At 41.9% G+C, this 17,922-nt stretch overlaps 1 protein-coding gene across 5 annotated transcripts in view; it reads right to left on the reverse strand.

Annotated features, from left to right (window-relative positions):
• LOC131077806 (oxysterol-binding protein-related protein 1C) overlaps positions 1-17,922 on the reverse strand; it is a 213,769-nt gene that overhangs the window by 74,771 nt on the left and 121,076 nt on the right. For all 5 annotated transcript variants that reach the window (XM_059212094.1, XM_059212093.1, XM_058015366.2 and 2 more), the window contains one exon: positions 474-922. In XM_059212094.1, the coding sequence (XP_059068077.1) occupies positions 474-922 (449 nt within the window). The remainder of the gene's footprint in view (positions 1-473; positions 923-17,922) is intronic.

A 17,922-nucleotide genomic window follows, 5' to 3' on the forward strand; every position in this document is an offset into this window, starting at 1 on the left:
AATATTTTAGGAATTTAATTGAATATCTGATAAGTCGCTGAAAGCTCTATCCAATAAGTGGCTTAAGAGCAAATTTTCTTGAAAGATTTTACATCCAAACACAATTTTAAGGGCCAGAACCCATCAAAACCACCTTGACTAAATGACTGTTGCAGTGAATATACCAAGTACAAAGAGAAAATTTATAGCATTCTCTTGCCAATTCCAAGAACTGGGACCTCAGTTATGCAGACAAACATACTACTGCACTTATTCCCCACATTTAAGGTTAAAGAATCAAAACAAAAACAGTAAAGATGGTCACACCAGAAACCAAAATAAGAAATGAAGGTTGTCTAGATTAGCGGAGAAAAGTTAAAACAGAGGAAGTAATACAGGCAACAAATTTACACATACATTGATCCAACAAAAAATGCAAGGTCTCATTCAACATTCAAGTACATAAAAAAGAAAAATAGATCTTTTTCACTCACTTGTTTACCATATTCATATGCTCGATCTAGAAGATAGGAGTATTCCATATCCTCAAAACATTTCTGTAAGAAAGAAATTGGCTCATTAAAATAAACTGGAAGGCAAACTTTGGTCAAGTCTTTTCCAATATTATCCTTGATCAATGACCACAAGCTAACACTTTTCTCTATTTCTTTAGGTTCAGGTAACCTCTTTCGCCGCTCGATAAGAGGATAACTAGAATCAACTACATTCATGACTGTATTAGCCCCATCTACATGTGTTGCAGACCTTGATGGAGGTGACCCAGCACCAGGAGATTCCCTTGATAACTTAAATGACGATTGTCCACTTAATGCATCTGCACCAAGAAATTCTGTTGTGTCAAAGTAAACATCATCTTCCTCATCTGTATCTGCTTCAACTTCAACACGTGTTTCCTTTTCCTCATCAGTATCTGAGTCAGTCCCTGTTGAGAAGATATAGGTGATGAGTATTGAATCCACTGTGGGTATAAATTAAGTTCAACTTTAACAATGAATAGCTTGAAAGTAACTGCATAAAACAATCAATGCAATAGGTTTCAGGAAAGACCACATAAAAATTCAGGGAAACTAGGAAAGGGATTCGTCTAAGATGCATATAAAAAATGGATTCGTCTAAGATGTCTGAAAGTAGAGCATACATTGGAAATAGATTATGGATTTGTGATTTTAAAGAGTTACCTTGTATTTATGATTTCCAAGTACACTGCTTAAACAAACCTGAGATTCAGGATTTCAACCTTCAACAGTACACAAAAATTTCAAATTAAAACAAACGATTTATTGAAGATTGATTCTGTGTTCTAAAGATGATTCAATTAAGATATCTGTAAAAAGGATGTTTGTTGGAGATAGATTATGGATCAGTGCTTTGAAAGGATACGTTGTATTTATTTTAGCCAAGTTCACTGTTAAATAAAAGCTTGTAAGTGAACTGAAGAAAATAAGTGACATTGGTTTTTTGGGGTTCCTTTCGCTAAACAATAGATAATTTTTGCATTATTCTAAAATAAGGTAAAAAGTCCAGAAAAACAAAACAGAACACTTTTCTGTACCCGAAAGTCACATTGATGAGCATGCAAGATAATGTCCTGCAGAGTATGCTTTATACCTTTTGCAATGGACCTCGAATAAATTCTGAATGATAAGGCCTTCACAACCACAGAGACTTCAAGGTGCATGCCATTTTTTATTATTTTGTCACTTATAACCAATATCTGATGAATCCTGACAATCACTAAACAATGAATTCGTGACACTTAGATCCAAATCGTTGAAGACAAAAATGATAAAGAAACAAAAAAGGGGGGATTTTATGTATTGTTTTAACTGTTTTTGTCATAACCATTGTTTCCTGTTGGACTAAGTAATTCCATGTAAGTCTCAGTAAAAACTAGGGACTTCCTATAGCCGAATAATCTTGTGAATCATGAGTGAGTAGCTAACTCTGCTGCAGAATTAATAAGTACTTGTGTGTCCAGAAAGTACTCCCTGAGCTTTAAATTGCGAGTTCTTATCTCCAGTAACAAATATGAGCCAATAGTTAATATGAACTGCATGAAAGACAGACTGCAGAGCTTCTAAATCTGGAACAGGGAAGCTAATAAAAGAAGAGAGCTTGCACTGAAGAATGGCGAAGCTTCAAGAGATATTACAATAAAGCCAAGAAAGCTTAACTAGGTGCAGTTTTCATTTTGTAATTTAAGTGTCAGAATAATGTAGAATGTTTCTTTAATGTATTCCTGCCAAATATTCTGCACATGAGATTTCTAGGAATTGAATGAAACCAGTTACATTTTCCCATTCCATAAGTTTAATGTTCATGCTTCTAAAGGAGATTTTTGTTATTTTTAACCTCAGAAAACACCATCATTTTTTGTATCAAAGCTAAACAGATTTTGTACGTGAGATTTCTGGGAAATTAACGAAAACAGTTATATTTTCCATTCTGCATGTTTGATGCTCGTGCTTCTAAAAGAGATTACTTTTCTTTTTACCCTCAAACATGCCATTATATTTGGTATCACTATAAAATTATAAATGCCAAAATTTGGAATTTGTTGTTAGGGAAGTTGCAGAATTCAGAGCTGAATTGAGATGAGAAATTGGAACATGGCTCAGAGAGTAGTAAAGTTAGATGAAGAAGACCACATACAATAAAAATAGGTGGTGAAGATATGTCAGATATGTTTAATTAAGGTTGGATTCCATAGAGTTGGCCTAACAAAGAGCAGCACAGGCATTAGTGATGAAAGTGAAGAGAAGCAGCGAGAAGCTCAACCAAAAGAAACATAGAAAGAACCCACAAATCAGAGGATGATTAAAGTCATTGCTGAAATGAGAAGGAAACCCTATAAGTATTTAAATTTGTCTATTGTTAAACAACACAAAACGGAATAGCACATGTAGTAGAATTGTTCTTTAAATTGTAAGAGGAAGCTCCCTATGATCTACCCAAGCCTAAACTTAAAATTATTACAAGTATTCATGTTGTACATGATTCCATGGGGCTTTTTGCATAAATGTAAATATCTGACAGAGTATTGTTTCACCCTGGTTGCAAGCACCAAATTTATCGATAGTCAAGGCATGCAGCAAGATTTTCAGATTTAGAAGAATAAACAATTCAGCATCAATGAGCATAACTTATTGTTTTAAGTGATAAACTGTGCTCATTGTTTCAAGTGATAAATTATGCTCATTGATTCTCATCAATAAGCATATCTCTATTCGTAGAAAAGCGGAAATAAAACTTTCTCAAGAAAACAAATTCTTAAATAATTAATTAAATACAAAAGTCAAAAACAGACTCATCTCTATCTCCTTGGAAAAATACAAACTTCTGTCACTTAACTCATTTTCAAAAATCTAAAATGACTTTAACAAGCAAACTTTGTCAAATACTTTGGAGTCCGTGAAAAAAGGTGAGCTTTTTTTTCTAGAGCTTGTGAAAGTTGTTGAAACCCTATCCATGGGTATGAAACTAATGACTTCTTAAAAAGCAATTTTAAAGGTATTATCATCATTCCTTGAAAAAGCATACCTGCTCAAAATAGCAAATTTCTAAAAACAGAAGCATTTTGAAAACTAGATTGATTTTCTACTAAACACTTAAACCCTAACCACAAGACTATGCCAAACACTTGAATTTTTATTTTCCTGTCCTTGGAGGAATTTTTTCATGTTGAAGCCCGCCAAAAAGTGCAACTAAAATAACTTTTGGGTAGTATTGCCATTGTTGGACTCTTGGGTGGCAAGACCAGCTTGAAAGTGTAATTGTAGAAAATTTTGGGTGGCAAATGCCAACAATAAAGTGCCACTCATATTTGTCCTTTTAACCCTCATCAAAGATCACTTAACTTCAACCACTATTTCATCATAGGTGGGATCTTTGGGTGGCATTGCCAATCTAAAAGTGTGCCTCACTTTAGGTTTGTCTCCCCTCAAATGTTTCTCATGCTTTTATAAACCATTCACCACCCTTCTAACTTAGTCAAAACCTTTGAGTGGCTGAGTCAATCCAAAAATGCACCTCACTTTATGTTTTTGACCTAGCTTTGGCACAAATCACTGACATCCTTATCACCTATCACATTTTCATATAAATTTTGCCACCATTCTTGCATTTGCATAACCTTATTGGATTGTTGGCATTGATGTAAAAGGCTTTTCAAGACCAAGATTGGAGGTTAGATTGTGCCAACATTATGACACTACTTTTCAAGACTTCGTTGGACAAGGAAGGAGGCAATTTAAATATTAAATTGCACAACTAATGTTTGAAGGAAACTTAAATAAAATAATATGTTGCTAAGGGCTAGCCCTTTGGTGCCCAGCTTAGAGTTTTTTAAATTGCATTAAAGAAATAAAATCATGCTTTATTTTGCTGGTTGACCCTTGGCATTTGGGCGCCCCTCCTTGGCATTTAATTTTCGAAAATAGAATCATATATTCTTTATAAGGGGCCAACCCCTTTTAGAGCAAAAAAGGTGGTGTGAAGAGATGCATATAGATTGAAAGATCATCTTCTTTGGCAAGCATCATGTCCTTTCATGTATCCACCCCATTGGAGGAGATATAAAGGTGCAATTGTGAGAAGGTGCTAAGGCAAGAATTCATTGAATATCTTTTATGGAAGAGCAGATATAAAAGTCATTTGTAGCAGACTTATGAAGGACATTGTTGCAGATTTATGAAGAGATATTATAGCAGACTTATGAAAGATGTTGTCGCAGATTGGTGAAGCAATATTATAGCAGACTTATGAAGAATATTATTGCATATCTATGAGCAGAAATTGGTGAAGACTAAAAGCAGATTTGAAGAGGAATTTTGGACAGATCTAAGAGATATATTGAGCATATGTTAAGGCAGATTTTGGCAAACTTTTGAGCTGATTTTTAGAGGAGAATTAGATCTAATTCAAGAAGAAGAGCAAGTACTCATCACATTATTCTTTTGGAGGTTGGTGCCTCGTATTCAAGGAGATCGGTGTCTCTTGCTGAGTTGGTGCTCAGTTGTAAGGATTCATGTCTCCAGTGGGTTGGTGCCCAAAAATCATCTAAAGGAAATTGGTGTCTCCTATGGGTTGGTGCCTACGAAGATTGTAGGAAATTTCTAACACAGCCAACATTTTGCTGTGGTTTTCTCCCGCAAGGGTTTCCACATAAATTGTGTGATCTTTTTGTGCTCCTAATTGTTAGTTCTTGCATTTGTGTTACTGCTGTGGATGATTAAGTTTTGAAGTAATGCTATTGTGATTAATTAACTTTTGAAAAGTAAAAGTTTGTTGTTATATTGATTCACCCCACCCCCACCCCCTCTTAGTATAACTAAGTGCTCTTCAAATTGTACCACCTTCATTGCATTTTTCCTTTGGCTATAGCATGAAAAGAAGTAAAGGTCCGGAAAACACTTCCTACTACTAATCTAGTGTGGGGGAGGTAGTGCAAATTTTCTTACAAATCTTAACTATTATAGAAATAGAAACACATTCAAAAGGAGATAATGAACATGCATAAAGATATACAACAATGAACACAAGATATATCATGGGGAAAACTCTTTCAGGAGAAAAACCCCACACTCCAAAAGCAAAATACTTTGTATTGGTGAAATAACATTTACAATACAATAGTAGTACATTGCTTCTTCAATAGGAGTCTACAATTAACAACCTACAATCTAGATTAATTCTAGCAACATAACACTTCACCTGCAAAAACACAACATAAATAATGCTCTCCAAGACCACCTTATATAGAGAAATATAAGTCAAGAGGTAGCTTCTAGATGAAGATACACGATGGGGTTGTGCAAAACACTTGGCACAATATTCCAACCATCCAAAAGCACACAAATGACACATGTGCATCTCCGATTGACTCCCCATTCAAACCTCCTAAGTTGGGCACCCAAAATTTTATATCCAGAGGTATGATAGATGCTCTTACACATCATACAGTTGTCATACAGATCTATCATAAATATTGTCATAACTTACAGGTGTAAGAGAATCTGTCATAACTAACCATAAATAGCACATTCTCTTACAGCCTGTCATAACCCAATTTGGGCGCCTACCTTATCCATGCCAAAGGTATCTCCTAACACTTGTCCATTCTGACATAGAATATGTCAGAAACTGTCATAAGCTGTCATAAACTGTCATAGGTAGGTATGTCATAGAATCTTGTCATATTTTTGTCACCAAATGACACTTGTCGCCCACCTCCACAAAAGTCCAAGGTCCTCTAAGTCGGACACCTACCTCCATGTGAGAACAAAATAATCCATGTCACCTTCCTAGTAGGATGACAAGTCAGCTTACCAACTCCCACTAGATGATGAAATAGCATGTGCAAATATTATTGACCTTGTAAACTCATAAATTAAACCAAATACTAAACAAATAAAATTAAAATTAAAAAATAAAAAATCCGTACGGTCGTACGGAATTGAGTTTTAAAAAACATTAAAAAAAAATTATTTAAAAAAAAAACCGTACGGTCGTACGGAATTGAGTTTTAAAAAAAGGTAAAGAAAAAAAAAAGGGGACATAAAGAAAAATGTTAAAGTTTTTTTTGTTTTTGTTTTTTGTTGTCATTAAGTGTTTTATATGGCATGAATACTCAAGAAATTGCCAAGTTAGAAAATTGTCGGGTGATAGCCGTACAATCAAATCAGCCGTACCACATTAGCAAGGCAAATCCGTACAAAATGAAAGATAGTTAAGGCTCCAAACAGTTACAAATCGAACCCAAGAAAAGGAATTTTTATTTTATTTTGATTAATGGCGACTGAACCTAGGGGATTGAAAAAGCTAGACTGGAGGAAGAAATTGCAAGAAAGAGAAGAGCAAACCAAGAAGGAAGCCAGAAAGAAACCTGCTGTAGCAATGGGCGACCAAGACAAGGGCAAAGCAATTGCATAGGATGCAGGAAAGGGAAGAGTTATGCAGGTCACCGCAGATACAATTCTATTCGAGGGTTTGGCTGGAACGGTGTGCAGGCAATGGTGGGAAAATGCCACAAGCCGTCAGATATTGCGGTAAAAATTGAATTAGCAAAAGCTAGGGTCCATGATGCTATTCAGATGCCCATTTTTAATATTAAGGAATTCAAACCCTGCCTACGACAAATGATTAAAACATATGATCCTGAACTTTGCACATCGTCATTCAATTTCTAGCACACTCACATCATTGTTTCATTTAACTATGATGATTTTGAGAGAGTATTTGGCATTCCTGACAAGGGTAAAAAGATTGACAAAAAGGTAACAAAGTTGTCTGAGGAAAGAAGAACCCAGCTATTAAAAGAAATGTGTAGGGACAACTTGACTACAGAAGAATGGAGTCGCATCCTGGATCCGAAGGGAAGAGGTCTGAAGAAGACATTTTTAAAATCTGGCATCTGGCAATGTTTACTTGACGTAGTACAGAGCAGGCTGACTGGCGCCAGCAGAGCGTCAGACGCTGCAGTACCTATGATCGCATTGATGGCAGGACTCAGAAAGGGCACGATGTATGATTGGGCCAGTCTACTGTCAGATAGAGCCCATGATTGAATGATGCTGAAACATAAAGTATTTTATATGTCACATCACGCTATCGGATTGTTTTTAGATTCCGTGCGAGTACAGGTGCCACCACACCATAGAGGATGGCAGCCGCGGGATAGCATCGACTCCCTTAAGCCAGCTATATTTTATTGGTCAGAGCTGGATATTTTGACTACCGCCGAGGGACAGACTAGCAAGAAGAGGAGACAGGCCCACGTAGTGGTGTCGGCCAGTGACACGGATTCAGGACGACATGGCACTAGTGAGGAGGAAAGTGAGGGGTCGGATGATTCAGAGGAAGATAGCACCTTCAGGCTTTCACAGACCGAGCAGCCAGTACCGCCGCAGGAGACCCCCACCACTCAGACAGTATCGTTGGCAAGTGTACCGAGGGGGCATCGTGGAATGCCTGGAGGGGGAGCTAGCAGGACCGGCCAAGTGGTATTTACTCCAGCATTCCTGACCGTCGGAGGAGAGGGAGGACCATTGGCATCATCTGGAGTCACAGTGGGTACCATCTCTACCATCCCCATACCTGGGTTTGGTCAGATGCATCCTCGGCCTCCACCAGTCCAGCCATCACCAGTCACAGCCAAGATGACGACACCAGCGAGTGCACCAGTACACATGCCCGTCATCCTGACAGAACCTAGGACAGAGGAGGCCCAGAGGACGGTCGAGGAGAGGCCGGCGGGGGACGATGTCGATTCATGGCTAGACAGATATGCGGCTCTACCTTCATCCCCACGCAAGCAGGCACCACCCACACCTTCCTACCCTTGTATTCCTTCACCTCCAGGGGTTATCAACTTGGACAGTGGCACTAGAAAGCAGGGCGATAGAAAGACACCGCTGGTGGAGGAGGGGGCGGTATCACCGCAACAGCAGCAGGTTGGACGGATTGGAGAGGGGAGACCTACTACCATGGTGCAGTTCTTAGCCAGAATGGAGGAGGAGGTTCAGTTACTGGTTGCCTCGACAGTAGAGGAGTTTGTCGAACAGCTCACTTTTCGGAGACTCCTTGCGTTTGCTACATCTGGAGTAGCAGTGGCATTTCAGCAGTGTTTTGAACAGCATGGATGGCCGACGCTTGATCTTCCAGAGATGCGAGCAGAGTGGCAGAGCCAGGAGGTGGCCGGAGGGAGTCAGACACAGTTTGTGGTCAGACGGATTGAGCAAGCTGTACGAGATAGGTATCTCGAGCTTCAAAAGACTCAGCTCAGGGTGGATAGGGCTCAGGAGGAGTTGGCCACTCGCATCCCTGCATTGGAGACAGAGTTAGAGCAGCAGCGCACCCATGCTAGGAGTATAGATGAGATCCTTGCCACCGTGAGAGGAGAATTGAGTGTCGTGAAGGCAGAGTTGGCAGTGCAGTCAAATAAGAGAGCCTCAGCAGAATCGAGAGTTGCTACCCTGACAGCCGAGTTCGAGGCGAAGCTCAGGAATTGATGGAGGCAATGTTTCGAGTGAGGAGTTCCCGAGAGCGGCAGTTCCAGGCTGAGCGGGAACTCCGATATCGAACCGACCAGGTGGTACAGCTTCGAGAGCAGTTGGCAGTAGCAGCCCCAGCCCCTCCACCATCAGGGACGCCTCCCTTACCCCCTCAGTAGTCCGTGTGTAGTTGTTATTTTGTGGGGTTTGTAGTTGTTCTCTGTTGTAGGCATATCAATCCCATTTTGTTGTTTGTCGTCCGGAGACGACATTTCTTTTTGGGGGGGATGATGTTGTCGGGTAATTAAGCAATAAGACATTTAATGTAATTAGAGTTAATGATGGCAGTTAACCCGTCGGTTGTCGACAGTCGACACCGGGTAACTGACCGATCACCTTTATATATTAGCGAGTCCTTGGTCATGGAGACAGGGTTAGTATGGTCATTGTCATTGTACTGACATTATTATGAATCAATGAAGATCTGAGTTTCTTTATATTCTGTCATGATGTATTCTGTCATGTCTATTATTTCTGCAATGCATTGAATTACACTTTATTGGCAAAACACACACATATCTATTACTGAATATTCTGTCATACATAAATATATACCAATTCCTTTAACAGAGCTATAGTAGGATAGTGATATTATCTCATGTGTATGTAGCAATGAATATAGGTATATATGCAGAATATTTATATGTATGTAGGATCATGTAAATGTAGGCATAAATTATGGATTGAAAAATGATAATGAATTGTAGAATGTTATATGAATAACGTGGTTATATGATGGAGGCATTTGGGAGGAAATTCCCTTAGCCTAATTCAGGGATTATGATAATCCCTGGTAGGCAATATATACTGAATATCTATATGCATATATGTTATGGCTTGGTTGACAAAGTTCATCCAAGAAGAGACGGTTCTGGCCGGCCCTCTTTGGTAGACTTGGATGATGAGATGCATCATCCAAGGCAAGGAATTGATCATATATGATGGTCTTCCTTGGTATGGCTTGGGTGTAAGAAATTACATCCAAGACAAGAATCGAATTAACTTTCGATTTCCTCGTATGGCTTGGAACTAAGATGGGTTCCAAGAAGGCAAGCATTACAACCGCCTAAGGACATGTCCCAGTACTGCACTCGTATCCTTTTTATTAAATAAGAATTGAGATTAGTTTTAATTAAGTAATTGAAGTTTAATTGCAAATTAGATTTTAGTTATACATATATTTGTTGCATTCTAACAGTTTGTTTTACAGAACAGTGATCTCTAACTAGTAGGGACATTACAGCTCTCTCCCGAGCTTCCCTCTGCGCATACTGAGTGACTGAAACATCCCACAGTTCCACCAAATCCTCCATCAGTTGATCCTCCCTTACTTCCACCTGTGTGGCCTCTTCGTGTGTATCACCTTCAGTGACTATCAACTGTTGTTGAAATGGTCGACCCATTAGTGGTTACCGCCTGCCGCCATATTGATCTCCGGAATTCGAATCGGCAACAGCGCCAAAATGTTTACTCCCTACGGTGAGTTGTTCAAGTTCACGGAATAAACAGTAAATGCACACAAAACATATAACCAGCAACTACAATTATATTCAAAATATTAATTTAAGTAACAGTCACAACAATATGGCAGAAAAATGTTCCCTTTATTGCATTCCAAAAGCTAGTACATCAACAACAACATCGCTATGGTTCCCTTACATTGTACTTATATAAGACACCCAGCAGTTGGCGGAGCTGCCAATCCATCACAACTGTCGACTCACCCCTACGGGAACCAACGGCTGTCTTATTACACAAAACATAACTTAGCAAAATATAAGTATTAACTAAATTACGGCCTAACATTAACCCCCCAAAAGTAGTTGTCTTCCAGACGACAAAGACAAAATGGGAGTTGGACAATTGAAAACTAAGACTGAGAGGGATGAGAAGACGTCCTTGGAGTGGTGGAAGCTGAAGTCTACTACCAGGACTGCTGCAGTTTCTCCGTGTGGAGCCGTAAGTTCCTCTCGGCAACCAGCTGGCGTTCACGAGCTTTCTTCACCATGAGAGTTGCCTCCATCAAATCCTTATCCTTCTACTCCGCCTCACGTGTCGGGACCGAGACCCTCGCCTCCAATGCCTTCATCTGAACACTTTGTTTGGCCATACGGGTCTTTTGTAGAGCAGCTGCCTCCTCCAGCTTAGTTCGAATCTGCTTCTCCACAGTAGCAAGTTCTATACGTTTATCCAACTCTTGAAGTATGGCGATCTCTTCCTTAGCAACTCGTTATTCAGCATGAGCCCACTACATCTGAAAATATAGCTCCCTGTAGGAGCTCTACATGTCATATAAGGTAGGGCCAAGAGCCCCCTGGCCGCGCATGATGCGTGTACCTCGCCAAGTTGCCACCATCTCAAGAGTCTCGGCTGCTGGCCAACCATGTTGGACAAACTACTGTGTGAACTCCTCTTGGCATCCAGTGGTCATAAATGCCAGAAGCTTCTCCATTTCTGGTAGGGCTACTGCATCTACGCATTAGGCCAGGTCGGCAATGCAATGCCGCGTGCTACCTTTGTAAAGCCCTGCAGCTTCGTCATGAACCGCCAAATAGAGTCGACGAGGTCCTGTACATTTGGCTGTGAGATGCAAAGACTCTCGGATGAATCCTTCCCCTATGGTGACTCTGTGTCCTTCATCCTGTTATTCCCAGATTGGAAGCTCTCATCCTCTACATTGATAATACTATGTGTATGCTCTTGTTCGCTCTCCCCCGTCCTTAGGGTTTTGCTCTATGTTTCCAATCCCCTCTTCCTGAATCTGCTCCTAGCCAACTACCATCGTGCGTGGTGAAGGGGGCGGTTGTGCGTGGGGTGCAAGGGCAAACTTTCCCAACCAACTGTCCAGTGATGCATCCACGTCTTGCTCTTGATCCATCTCACCTACCACGAGAGCATCCAGTACGGCCAGTTCTTCCTGCAGTGGCCGTTCATCTGTATGCACTCTGCCATCTCCACTCTGATCTACTCCTTTGGCCACACTCACCTGTACGTCTCCACTTGACGATATTGTCGTCGGTACACCCCCACTCGAGGTTGTTGCCACTATTGCATCTCCTGGAGGTGCTGCCATCCGTACGGGTGTGTCATCCTTACGGTGAACTATCAAAGGTGCATGTACAACTGCCCCAACTGACCGTACAGCCCCGACTGCAAGTGTCTCCTCTGTACGGTGAACTGTCAGAGGTGTGCATACGGCTGCCTCAACTGACCGTACTGCCCTAGCTGTAGGTGTTTGCACGGCCTTTTCCCTTGCCTAAACTACTCCCCCGATAGCCAACCCAACCTGGGGCAAAGACACTCAAACTGGTGCCCGTAGGGATCCTTCGAGAACTTTCTGAAACACGCCGAATGGGGTGACGTCTCCCACTAGCTTAGCCACTGTCTATGCCTACGGGGGTACAATAGCCACTGCCAATGCCTGCGAGGGTACCAAGTGAGCCGATGAGGGTGGCTTAGTGGCTACAAACTTTACCCGTGCCATAGCTTTCTCCTGCACCGCGGGTCACTCTACCTCTTCCCCTCTTTTCGACTGCACTTCCACCCCTTCCACTTCTTCAACTTCATCTGAGTCTACATTGTGCGGTGCCATCCGGAACCCCTCCTCACCGCTCTAACTCTCCAAAATCTTTTGTTTCTTCCTCTTCCCCTTCGGTATCATCATTGGAACTTTTCTCTTCCCCTTCGGTATCATCATTAGAACTTTCCTCTTCCACTTCTTGTCTCCTCTTCTTCCTAGTTGGTTGGGTGGCGTCACTATTGTCGAGTGTGTCCAAATGCACCCAGTAGTACATGGCAAGCTTATTTTGTTCTACTCTTCCCTGCGGTTGAAACCTTCCCCACTTCTCGGAGGGTACCTGCGTACAAACAGCTCCCAGGAACAAGCTGATGGCGTGGTGGCACATGTAGAATGTTTTGTATTCCAGGGCAAGAAAGTCATTAATCCTACCTGAGAGTAGTTGTGCCCAATTATAAACATGACCCAGTTTGAGTCCATTCATGAGGCTTATCATCCAAATGGCAATGTCTGAAGCCCTGCTTGCCCCTATCAACCTACTTTTCACCAAGTCAATCAACATCCGCCAGTCACGAGTGGCAATGAAGGAACGTTTCAATCCTCATTTTGCTGCTTGCCTACAAACTTTTCCATTCTGCAGGAGTCAAATTGCTCCGACACACCAACTTTAGCAGGAAGTCCTTTCGTTCCTTGGTCATTTTGGTGGTTGGTTTTGCCGCAAACTCCCCCCTGATCGGTATTCCAAATACCCTTCAAAAGTCACCAAGCTTGAAGGAAACCGTGATAGTGCAGTCCTAGTACTCTATTATAGATTTTTGCTTGCGAGAATCATAACCTGCCACCATGGTTTGGAGAACTGGCTCGAAATATTTTATGTTGAAGGTTGGCATTTGAATGGCATGGTCTACCTCGGCCTTTCTAAGAGAATTCTTCAGTGCATGGTCTGGAGGGGTTTCATCCCACCAGCTGCGGCATTCACTCCCTGTGACACTTTCAAAAGCCAAGCTTTCTACCGTCACTTTCTCCTGCCGGTCTCGTTGTATTTTTGGCCACACTTTGGCCTTCTTAGCACTGCTACTACTTGGTTCTCATGTTGCCGTCATGATTGTGTGCTTAGGATTCTGTGGTTTTCCCTTGTCCTTTTCTTGCCCTCAGCCGTTATTATAACAGTCCGAATTTTTTGCTCGACTGGGGTCACCCCAGCTTGTCTTCACCATACTCGCGTCACCAAATCCTCCTTCATTGTACAGGCTACCAGCTACTCCCTCACCGTATGGACTCCCTTCGGCCAGTTTTGTACGGACTTCTCGCTGTCTTGTACGAATGTCAACAGATGCTTCGCCGATTTTTCCAACTAAGGCAATACGCACTCGAGCCAACTCTATGCGAATGCCCAAAAATTTCCTTCCGATATCTTCACGCCTCGTACGAAACCCTATCACTGTCGTACATAAATCTTTTGGTTGTCCCTTCAGTCGGATGTCATGTACGGATTCGTACAGCCAATGCACAATCCTACCACACTAAACACCTCGTACGGAATCGTACGAATCTGAATCCACACGATCGTACGGCGGTCTCCTCCAATAGTACGATGCCATACTGTCTCCTTGCTAAGTGTATGGACTCGTACGTTTTCCTTGGCGATGCCCGCACGGTCAACTCCTCGCCCCCTAAGCTGCTTCGTATGGCCTCGTATGACAATGGATTTCCTATTGATATGCTTTGTACTAACTCGTACCACTATGTTGTACGGATCCTTCCCCAACATGATTGCTCTTCATACACCGTTCGTACGGTATCGTACGGCACTTCTTCGGATGTGATGTCATACGGTGGTTTGCTTCCCGAACCTCTATCTTCCACTTCTTCGCTCTTCTTCCCTTTGCTTAACTGATTGCGTGATTGGTTTCCACTAGATGGTAGGGGTGATTTATACACTTTTCCGGTCTTCAGGGTTAGGGTTCTTAAAACATACTTTAATAATTTTTTATAAAATATCCTTTTTTTCACCCCATATAATTTCTCCTCCAACTTTAGAATATTTACCTTTTGTTTTAATTTTTTTATTTTTCCTAACCCATTCTCTTTAATTTTTAATACTTGCCTCGCTTTTCCAATTTTTAATAATCTCCTTTTAAAATACCCTTTTAATTTTTTTACTTGGCCAATATTTTTAAATTTTAACCCTCGTACCTTTAAGTGGCTATGGCACTGAAATGCTTGCCTCCCCCGACTACTTGTTTTATTGCTTGGTTGTACCTTAGTGGGTCCCACCTTTGCTCTCTATACATTTGTCGTCTTCTTTTGCTTGCGCAACTTGGCTTTTTGTGCCACCGATCTCACTCTTCTCCCCGGCTTTGCTTTATTGCTAACTTCCTTCTTCAATTTTTTGCTTGGTCCTTTAGCATCACTTTCATTTTCTGAATCCTCCATTTTTCTCTTTACCCCAGTAGGATCTTCCTTAGGTCGGGCTTTAATCTCCAGGTCATGAAGCCATGCACACACGTGCAGTAGTCTCTTGTAACATTCCTCAGTACCACACGTGCCCACATATTCCAAGTCCCATATTTTATCCACCAATGGTGTTGGCCATACCCCTTTATAGCTTTTGTCAACGTACCGACCTCCATACCATTGGTACCATGTCACTTTCTCGCCATCCACCAATGGTGGGCCCGCGGGGTTAGGGATCACCTGATAATGTGTATTGGGGTCGGCCTCCTGCCTGCCAGGTTGTAGCGCCATCACAAACAAATCTTCATCTTTTAATACCATTTTTAGACACGGTCCCAAGGTTGCATTGTACTCTTCCAAGTCTACCTCCTCCTCCAGGTCGGTTGGCTCCTCTTCCTTCTCGGTAAGTTCTGCCTTTCGTTTAGCTTCTGCTTCTTTGTCAATTTCGTACACAATATAGCCTTCGCGGAGTCCTTCATATGGAGCTCTCTTCCTTTGAGTGCCTTGTGATCCTTATCTATACCGCCGGATCACCGAAGTAGGAATTTGTAAGGTGCTTGTGAATTCTAGGTACCGTGATGCCTTCAACTTGTTTGGGCACGAGTCTTTTTTCTATGAATGTGAGCGACTTAGCCCAATCTTCATCATGTTTGTAGGGTTCTGCAGCGACCACGGGACCTTCCTCTACTTCCTTACTTCTTCCAATGGTCCAATCTCCATTTGTGGCATATCCCAACATGTTGATTGATAGGACTCGTTTATCACATTCTCGATACGGTTTCAATTTCGAGCCGTTGACCAAGTCACGAATTGGATTATCATCCAAGATGGAAATTTTTACTGCTCCATTCTTCCCCACTTCCCTGATCTTATAGGGCCCCAACCAACGAACTTTGAACTTCCCAAGACAAAGTTCATTGCAACCATTATACTTGAGGACCAACTGTCTGGGACGGAAGTTTGTCCGTCAGAGATGTTTGTCGTGCCAGTAATTCCACCGACGTTAGGCCACTTCCGTCGCCCATTGTACCATCATCCGACGTTCATCTAACTTGGTGAGGTTCATAGGACAGGCCTTCAAACTCTCCTCATCTCTGAGTCGGTTGTCTACGGCAATCCGCAGACTCGATAAGGTATATTCTGCTGGTACCACCACTTCTTGGCCATACATGAGCTGGAACAGTGTATGGCACGTGGTTACCTTGTACGTGGTACGATACGCCCATAGTACCGTTGGCATGCGTTCCTCCCAATCCTCCCATTCCACTCCATAGGATTTATAGATGATAGACACCAATACCTTATTGGTAGCTTCCGCCTAGCCATTTGCCCTTGGGTAGTACGGGCTTGAGAGGTTGTGGAAGATTTTAAACTCGTTCGTCATTGTCCGAATGACCTGATTAACACAGTGAACCCCTCTATCACTTGTGATTAGAATTGGAATCCCGAACCTGGTCACAATCTATTTGTACAGGAACCTCGTCGTACTTATGGCAGTGTTGGCTAGCAGAGCTCTAGCTTCGGCCCTTTTTGTTAGGTACTCCGTGGCTACCACAATGTACCGACATCTATGCATATTGCTCACCTTGAGAGACCCTACAAAATTCAATCCCCATCTATCAAACAGTTCCTACGGCTAGGAGGGAAACAGGGGCATGAAGTACCGTTTAAGAGGCTTTCCCGCACGCTGGCATGTGTCACATCCGACCACCCATTCACACGCATCAGTGTGCAAGGTCGGCCACCACAGTCCTGCCAACAATACCTTATGTGCGGTAGCATCAGGCCCCATGTGGCCCCCGGCCAATCCGTCATGAGCTTCCTTCAGTACACTGGGAATTTCTTCTTGCACCACACATCTTCGCAGGATTTGGTCTGGTCCCATCTTGTATAGTAGCCCATTGATCAATTGAAAGGTTTTACTTTTTAGTGCCAGCTTAAGTCGTTCCCCTGGTGGCATGTCCCGTGGAAACGTCGAGGTGGATAAGTACTCGCCAATGCTCTCGTACCAAGGAGGTGTTGACGTGTTTTTTATGACCGCGTCTAACATAGAATAAAGTCACCAACGGTCACCTTATCCTCTCTTGATCAAGATTAGTTCGTATGCTAGGATTTCTTAAAGTTCAAACGGCTAATTCCCAAGGTTCCTTCAGTGCGTGGATGTGACTCAGTTGTTTGATGGGTTTGCTGATAACCCAAGGGGCCTTACATATGTTGAAGAAACTTATGCAAGCTCAAGGATCTTTTGTACGGATGATTTGCAATAAAAGCTCTTGTTTTGGATCTTTTGGATTTTGAATTATGCGGAAAGTAAATAGGAATAGGGCGGAGAAAAACTAGACTAAAAGTAATCTAATCCTATGAACAAGGAGACGGGGTAACTTGCACAAAATCCAACCACGCTACGCTTTGCCATCAACGCACAACTACACGAAGGCGGTGCAATCTTCAGAGGGTGTGTTAAAGATTTTCAAATCATCAAGAGAAACCACCAAATCGAACAATCTCTTCTGATAATCAAAGTTAAACATACACATATAACGGAGGCTCAGGCTAACTTTACACGGTATGCAACAATCAGGTGCACACCAAAAGTATGAGCACGAATTTTGAAACAAGCGATCCTATCAAATCCAGTTCGTCTAACAGCATGAAAACAAATCTAATCTATGAAGAGAATGAGACCATGCGAGCTCCGAAACAACACAAAAACACACCAACACTTGAACAATGTATTAAGTGTTTGCTTCAAAAAAAAACTCTTAGCAACAATCTATGACGATAGTCTCTCCTCCTTTACAAATGAGGGGGTCATCCCCTTATATAGGCCTCAAGCCATGATTACATGCAAAACCCTAATTAGGGTTTGCCCTAAAGATTCCCCACTCAAGGTGCAAC

This window comes from Cryptomeria japonica, chromosome 10 (assembly GCF_030272615.1).
Source record: "Cryptomeria japonica chromosome 10, Sugi_1.0, whole genome shotgun sequence".
Lineage (NCBI taxonomy): Eukaryota > Viridiplantae > Streptophyta > Pinopsida > Cupressales > Cupressaceae > Cryptomeria > Cryptomeria japonica.